This window comes from Panthera tigris, chromosome D2, assembly GCF_018350195.1.
Source record: "Panthera tigris isolate Pti1 chromosome D2, P.tigris_Pti1_mat1.1, whole genome shotgun sequence".
NCBI lineage: Eukaryota > Metazoa > Chordata > Mammalia > Carnivora > Felidae > Panthera > Panthera tigris.
In genome coordinates, this window is record NC_056670.1 from 61,387,538 (window position 1) to 61,395,877 (window position 8,340).

General features: G+C 39.1%; 1 protein-coding gene across 3 annotated transcripts in view; it reads left to right on the top strand.

The window, feature by feature from the left end:
* Positions 1-7,980, top strand: part of SLK (STE20 like kinase) — a 56,197-nt gene extending 48,217 nt beyond the window's left edge. For all 3 annotated transcript variants that reach the window (XM_015536730.2, XM_007080304.3, XM_042959937.1), the window contains 2 exons: positions 180-293; positions 4,316-7,980. In XM_015536730.2, the coding sequence (XP_015392216.1) occupies positions 180-293; positions 4,316-4,462 (261 nt within the window). In that variant the 3' untranslated portion in view covers positions 4,463-7,980. The remainder of the gene's footprint in view (positions 1-179; positions 294-4,315) is intronic.
* The last annotated feature ends 360 nt before the right edge of the window (positions 7,981-8,340 follow it).

The following is an 8,340-nucleotide window of genomic DNA, read 5'->3' on the forward strand; positions in this document are numbered from 1 at the left end:
CTTGCAAAAATGAAGCTATGACTCATTTCATAGTTCTTGGCCCTGGGTTTTTAGAGGAGAATCTGAACCTCAGTAATAGTTTGATGTTTGATGAGTACTTTATTATTTTGAAAGGTAATTATATTTGTGAAAATTTGCTTAGTTGATTGGAAATTTTTTAACCCAAACTTTATTTTCAGAATGAAAAATGCCACCTATTGGTAGAGCATGAAACTCAGAAACTCAAGGAATTAGATGAGGAACACAGCCAAGAATTAAAGGAATGGAGAGAGAAATTGAGACCTAGGAAAAAGGTAATTTTAAAAGCTTTAGTTAAAATATGTTTATGTTCATCCATTCATCCACCCAGTTATTGGCTGTTTACATAATATATATCAGGTACAGTGTCAGGGACAGGAGATACAGAGATGAAGAGACAAAGCCCCTGTCCCTCAAATGTTCAGAATGTAGTGACACGCGATTACAGATGAATAGGATCATTGCTCTGAGGGAGGTATAGTATAGGAGATGGGACGGGAGCACAGTGTTCAGGCCAAAGAGGAAGAGTGCTTCAGTCTGGGAAGTTGGGGAGGCTTTACAGAGAAGATGCATTGTAAGCCAAGTGAGACTCAGGATGAGTAAGATCTTGCTAGGCATACAAACAGGTTGGGGTGTGATGGGCAGTCTAAGTACAATGGTGAGAATGGGTGAAAATGGTGTGTACAGGAATCGTAAGTAGCTCCCTGTCATTGGGGCGCTGGGGGAGTGTGCCTTTGTGTCGGCATTAAGGAGGGAGAGAAAGAAGGAAGTGATGACAACTCAATCTGGACAAGTTGGCTGGAGCCAGATTACAAGGCCCTCATATGACAGTAAATTGACAATCTAGTAAAATAGGGAAGGCTTCCCTCCTGCCATCTAGCTCTCAGCCATCTTCCTTTTTTGTACTTGCTTTTTGATTCCCTGCTGGCCTGGTCCAATTGGTCAACCATTTCAACTCTTTTTTTTTTTTTTTTCTGTCACTATGTGATCCTCTCCCTTTGCTAACTCTCAAACCTTTATTTTCTCTTGGGCTTCCTGCCTGCTACACCTTTTGACCATTCCTTTCTTCCATTTATCCAGTTGATTAAATATATGTAAGTAGCACCTACTATGTGCTAAATGTTTCTAGAAAAAGTGAAATGACCAAGTCAGTTAATAGTATGGCTTTTTTTTTTAATATTTAAATTTTTTTGTAGAGAGAGCACAAGTAGAGGAGAGGGGCAGAGAAGGGGAGAGAGAGAGAGAGTGAGGGAGTGTCTCAAGCAGGCTCCACGCTGAGCTGACATGGGGCTCCATCCCATGACCCTGGGATCATGACCTGAGCCAAAATCAACAGTTGGACACACAACCAACTGAGCCACCTAGGTGCCCCAGATAATCAGTATGGCTTTTTAATTTAAACTTTATTTATTGTTAAATTTTTGAATAGGTAATACATTCATGTGGATTGAAATTCTAAAAGTAGGGAAGGACCTTTCTCCAGTTTCTTTAACTCTTTGCAGTCTAGCTTTCACCTCAGACTCCCCAGTTGAACTCATTGACTGTGGTCATAAGTGAGTTGCTAACAGCCAAATCCTACGGTGTTATTGAACTGTTGTTAAAAATCTTCTTTCTTAAAATTCTCTTCTCTTCTCTTCTGACTTTTGTGACTCTCTTCTTTCTCTGTGCTCTTTATCACTTTTTCTCTGTCTTCTAGTTATCTGAAACATAGACATCTCCCATCTTTACACCCTTGATGACCCTGTGCCTAGTCATGGCTTCATCTATTGCGTATTTAAGGACAATTCCTGGGGCACCTGGGTGGCTCAGTCAGTTAAGTGTCTGACTGGTTCAGGTCATGATCTTACTGGTTATGAGTTCAAGCCCTCATCAGGCTGTATGCTGACAGCTCAGAGCCTGGAGCCTGCTTTGGATTCTCTTGTCTCCCTCTCTCTCTGCCCTCCCCTACTCGCATTCTGTCTCTCTCTCTCAAAAATAAAATAAATGTTAAAAAAAAAAATAAGGATAATTCCAGAACTTGGAGGGGTTCTAAAGTCCTGCAGATCTGGGTTCAAGGCTTAGTGCTGTCATGATTAATTCTGTCACTTAACATTCCTAAGCCTAGTTTTACTCATTAGTAAAACAAAGATGACATTACATACCTAATTGGGGTTAAGACAGTTGAAAGAAGTGATGTTCTTTCAAAGACAACACTTCCTAGTACCTGAGCTGTAGTTAGGGTTCAGTGAATGTCTGCTGTTGCTATTATTTAATTTATTTTGAGAGAGAGAGTGTGCACATATGTGGGTTAGGGGCAGAGAGAGAATCTGAAGCACGCTCTGTGCTATCAGCTTGGAGCCTGATGCAGGGCTCAATCTCATGAACTGTGAGGTCAAGACCTGAGACAAAATCAGGAGTCGGACGCCTGACTGACTGAGCCACCCAAGTGTCCCTGCTATTGCTATTGTTTATTGTCTTATTATTGGTTCATGTCCTAAGCACCCATTTTCCACCTGGATGTTCCATTCCTTCTTATATCATTCAGGCCTCTGTTCCAATATCTCGTCGAAGGTTTCTCTTTCTGATGACCATATATAAAATAGCCCCCATGCTCCCCTCAGACATTCCCTGTCCCCTCATCTTTGTTTTCCTTCATAACATTCTTCACCAGCAGACAGACACATTTGTTTATTGTTTGTCTTCTCCCACAAGAATGTATGCTCCTTGAAAGCAGGGACATTATCTCTTTGTTCACTGATACATATCTGCTTCTAGCACAGTTCCTGGAAAATTGTAATGATTAATACATACCTGTTGAGTGTTTACTGAAGATTGTGAACTCAGAGAAGATCAAACTGAACTCAGCAGCCTTTCTCCTTCATCTCCACCTCATTTTTCCCACGTTCAGTCCCACCCACCAATAGTGTTCTTTCCGATACCCCGTCTTCTTAATTACATCTAGTCTAGCAATGTGAATTATCTTTCATTTCCATCACATCCCATTTCAATGAGATGACAAATAACTTTGACTCTCTCTTTATAATATTTCTCTTTCCCATTGCTATCATTCTGCTTGCTTAAAATTGGCCTTCTGATCTCGAGTTCCTTTTCGTTTCTTCCTACTTGCCCGCTATCACCAGAGTATATTCAAGAATGTCTCTGACACTGGCATTGTGGTATTGATAAATCTACAGTTCCATCAGAATAAAATAGAAATGCTTCATTTTGACTTTGAAGCTGTCATAGTGCCATACATTGGCCACAGTCAATTTTTTTTTCTTTTTTTAATGTTTATTTTTGAGAGAGAGAGACAGAGTGTGAGTGAGGGAGGGACAGAGAGAGAGGGAGACACAGAATTTGAAGCAGGCTCCAGGCTCTGAGCTGTCAGCACAGAGCCAGATGCGGGGCCCAAATCCATGAACTGTGAGCTCATGACCTGAGCCGAAGTCAGACGCTCTACCAACTGAATCATCCAGGTGCCGCGGCCACAGTCAGACTTTCTAACTGCATCTTCCACAGGCCACTTTCTGCCTGTTCATATTCTGGTAATGAGTCTAATCACCATTACTCACACCAAGTCTGTGGTTTCCTGTCTGTGTGTGTTGTTTCAGTCCCCTCTGTCTGGCATGCCTTCCACATCCTGTCTATCAAATTTTTATCTTTCCTTCAAGGCTGAGCTCCTGTTTCACCTCTGAAAAACCTTCCTGTTTCTTTCCATTTTCTCCTAAACTTTGTGCCTCTACAGCAGCACTTATCCCTGAGTCATTTGTCCACAAAGTCATCGATACCTAGAGTATTTATCAAGTACTTACTACATTTGCTCTGTATTGTGTAAAGATGAATCCGCTTTAGGGCTTACCTTCAAATAGCTTATTGTCTAGTGTGGAAGAAAAGACCTGCACACCAAAAATCAAAATAAAAAACAGAAAACGGAAAGTGCCATGTGGGAGAGACAGGTAATAGTTAATAATAGATGCCAGCTTTTGAGTGCCTAGTATGTTTCACATTTAATCCTCACATAGCAACCCATGGAGGTAGGTGATATAGTGATATAGTCCCTATTTTACAACAGAAGAATAAAATGCATCTGTAATAGGGAGAAGGTAAGTAATTGACCCAAGTTATATACATTCACATGGGTGAGCCAGAGGCTTGAGTCTAGGGCTGTTCATAGCCTATTCTAAATGTTGAGCACTCTGGTCTTCCTTAAGATAGCATACAGAGAGAGTGTTTTGAGCAAATAGTTTTATTCTTGACTGTCAGAGTAAATTCTATTTGTAATACCAGCACATAATTTCTTTTTCCCTTCCTTTTTAAGACACTGGAAGAAGAGTTTGCCAGGAAACTGCAGGAACAGGAGGTGTTCTTTAAAATGACTGGGGAGTCTGAATGCCTTAACCCATCAGCACAGAGCCGGATTTCCAAGTTTTATCCTATCCCTAGCTTGCATTCCACAGGGTCGTAACAATAGGAAGCAGTCTGTGGTTCGGTTTGGCTTTTTAAATATGTCATTCTGTTCTCTTCATCTTCTGCCACAATCTATATCAGAGAGCTTATGAAGACAATCACCTGCCTCACCTTCTAGGTGTTTTTTGTTTATTTGTTTGTTTGTTTGTTTGTTTAGCAAAGATGAAGGGAAAGGAACCGTGACAGATGCTAGGCCATGTTGGCGAAGTGGCATCTTGCAGTAATTCCCTAAGGTGATTTTGTATATTAATCTTAAAAATTGTGTTCTTTAGACACTGTTAGGTGAAATACTTTAGAAATAAAATGTTTGAGGTGTTTTGTTTTTTTTTTTTAAAGCTGTTAGGTCACTGAGTATTAGTGAATATCTTTTTACCTGACCTAACTTCTCAGTGATGCCTAAATTCTGTAGTTGCAACTCTGCTGTAGAGAGTTGGAATAATTTTATTTTGGTGAATCTGCTCTCATGAAAAAGCTATGAGTTGCTCAAAATACCATATTGGTTGAGTAAATAAATCTATTTTATCTTTAAATAGCAACAAACTTTTTAAAAAGAAACATTATTTCAATAGTTTGTCTAAAATACTTACTTTCAGTCATGAGCTAAAAATTAAGGGTGCTAGTTTTATTAAAATAGTGCCTAAAACACTAAATTTCATTGGAGTCTAAAGTAGGATTTTCTCTTGATTCAACAGGGACAAACATCCTTAGCATTAAACATTATCGTATTTTAAGTCTTGCTCCTGTTACCATTTGATGAAATTTCCATCCTAAAATCTATGTTTTGCAAGGTTGGAAAGATGTAAAAAAAGTAGCTTTTAGATACTGAAATTCGGCACGTAACACTCACCAAATTGAAAGCATGGACTTAGCGTTCCAGCTCATTTCCTAAAAGAGTCTGTGAGCTGGGCAAGGGACCTCTTCCATCCTAGCACACTTCGTCCGTTGAAGACTCTGCAGGCTCTGCGTTAAATGTACTTTCTGAAATTAATCTTAAAAGAGGCATTTGTTCAGAATACTTTTTCAGAAAGCATTTAAATAAAATACTTAGGCAACGTCAGAAATGACTGTGTTGTTGAGAGAAAGTCATTTGTATTTTGGTTTTATTTAGTTCCATGTTTAAATTATTTGATTTGAATGGGAAAAGCCTGACACCTTTACCATCTGGTTGCTGATATGTGTAATTATTAATGAAATGTTCACTCTTGGTCCCTCTTGTGGCTTAGAATTCCAAGCCCGCGTCAGGTCAAGCAATATTATGAAATGTACTTGGGTCGGTGAGACGGCACATTTGTAAATCATGCTTGCTGCTTGCCACTTCCAGCCTGTTCTCTCCGAAGAGTACCAGGTACCAAGTTGTGGAAGTTTCATTTTTTAGTTACGTTTTGTTTGAGGCTGGTGAAAAATTCAAGTGTAATTTTGTGGGAACACTGATTCATGTTAAGAAAATGTAAATATGTGTAGTAGCACTTTCTTGCAGTTAATTTGAAAACTTTGAATGCTGAACCTTATTTTGTCAGTGGTTTAGATGATTTAAAAATGCATGTGTGATTTTAATTTTGTAATTGTTTTGACAAGCATAATTTCTTGGACAACTCTGTAGGTAGCCTTAACTTCTGGCCAAGTTTGTTTTTTATATAAGTATATATACATATATATATATACATATATATATATATATTATGTATGGTTGTAAATTCATACACTTATCACATTGAATGTGTTGCTGTATACAAAACTCTTTTAATGCTTTATTCTCAAATGCTGGGTTGAAAAATGTTTTGAAAGCCTTTTAAAGTATATATCTTTATAAAGTAATATTCAGGATGATGATGGAAATTGTTTATATTATTATGATAAAAATGACATTATAATGTTACCCAATGTATTTAATGATTTATTTGCAGAGGGAGAGAGGAGGAAGGTTCTTACTACTCTCTCCTTTGAAATTTTCAGTTTATTGGCTTTATAAAAAGAATTCAGGTAGTGGACATTTTTTCAGTATCTTTTAAAGGATATCCTGTGTGCTAAATAGCTTGTGGCACATAATCAATTTAGTCTGAATATTTGATTCTTTTTATTCTTTTCAACTTGTCGTGAGAGTATTGAATAAAGAAAAGAGGCTCAGAGTAGAATGGTTGACACTCTGGTAAATTTATTAGCAAATCTTGTAAAACCCTTAAAACTGCCCTTTGGATTCAGTGTCCTTGCTGGAGTTCTCTTTCATATATAACCATACTCATGTGGGTGCAGGACTGCAAAATGATACATACGTAGAGATGAACAATTCATTTTAACGCTTAAGTTACATAAATCTTTGCAAAAAGCATTTTGTTACAGAATATGCTGTTTTTACCCGTCCCCGCTCACTTCTTGTTAAGCCCTATATTCAAATAGATAATAGTGGTCATTTGTTCTTGCATGAAGTGTAGGTGGAGAACTGGGGACGGGCACAGACTTCTTTGAAGTCAAAGGGTACAGTCAGATCCATTCCGTTTTTGGTGGTGGTGTTGCTCTGGCAGGATGTGCTATGAAACACATCAAAGAGTCTGTGTGTGCCCCGACGCCAGCCTCCCTCTTCTCCCTGCGTGCTCTGAACACACCGCACGCCACACTTCTGCAGGCCTGGCTCCAGAGCCAGTTGCACCAGGTTGCCTTTCCTAGTCCTGTCCGTCTGTAGTTGAGTGTGAACTGCTGAGTTAGCTGCTATTCTTTATGGAGTCACAATTAAGCTTTTCTTACCCTTTCCAGTGGGCAGTCTGTGGGGAGCGGGGGGTAAAGAGGAAATTGAGAGTGCTTATACTTTGTTGAAAATATTAGAACTTTCCTGTGACAGGACATGGCAAATTGTAATTAAATATAAACCGAACCAGAGCTACCTCTAAGTAGTGTTTCCTCAAGCACAAAGCTCTCAGGCATATGAGACCCGCTGTAACGGAGGGTCTCTGATTTCTTGAGCATCAGCGAGTTCAGAAGTGACTGTCTTTTGTACTCTGTTAGTTCCCTGGTGACTACACGCTTTCTCCCATTCCACACTGTGCTTAAATGACAAAGACTCTTCTGAGAAGCCAAATTCTGTCCGAGATTAGCTATAGATATTGATTACAGGAGGGCTTAGAACTGGCGTGGAAGAGGAGTTACTTTAGCTCCAGTTCTGAGAATCTCCTGATGAAATACAGCACTTCTTTTCAAGGAGACGATCTTTTATAGGAAATGGGATATTTTAAATGCTTTTCTTGAAGGCTCAACAGTTAATGTCTCTATTGTTGCTAGTCTGTGGCTGACATGGTTTTGACATGGCTTTAAAATTTCTGCTGAGCTTGAGTAGAATGTTACACCAGTTTTAAATGTTGGCTGCAGCTTTTGGTGATCCTTTGCTGATTTTTTACAGTGTAATAACCTCATAAGCTGTTTTCAAAATGAGTTTTGTTTCTGATTATGCCTCTTGTCTATTTGGGAGCAACATGTCTTTTCAATCATGGGATTGACAACTGAAAAATAAAGTTATTTCTTAATCTACTCTGGCAAGTGGTCTTTTATTAAGAATCTTTGATACTGGCTTGTCCTGCATGAAAACGTTTGGCAGCATTTTTTGGTCCTAGTTACATCTTAAACCCTCACAGTCCTCCAAGCAGCTGGACCCTTCCAGACTTGCTAGTGTTCCCACCCGACTCATCACCACACACAAGAATGTAGTTTTTACTGCTAACTTGGAAAGGGAGGTTTTTAGCTTGGCTGGAGGGAGGCATAGCATGTCATTTTCTAATCCAGGAGCATCACACATTTTTGAGCTCATTCTTTTTTGTTGTGTTTTTTTTTTTTTTTAAGTGAAAACAGGCTCAGATCCATTGCCATCCAGCCGAAGATTTATCTCGTTAT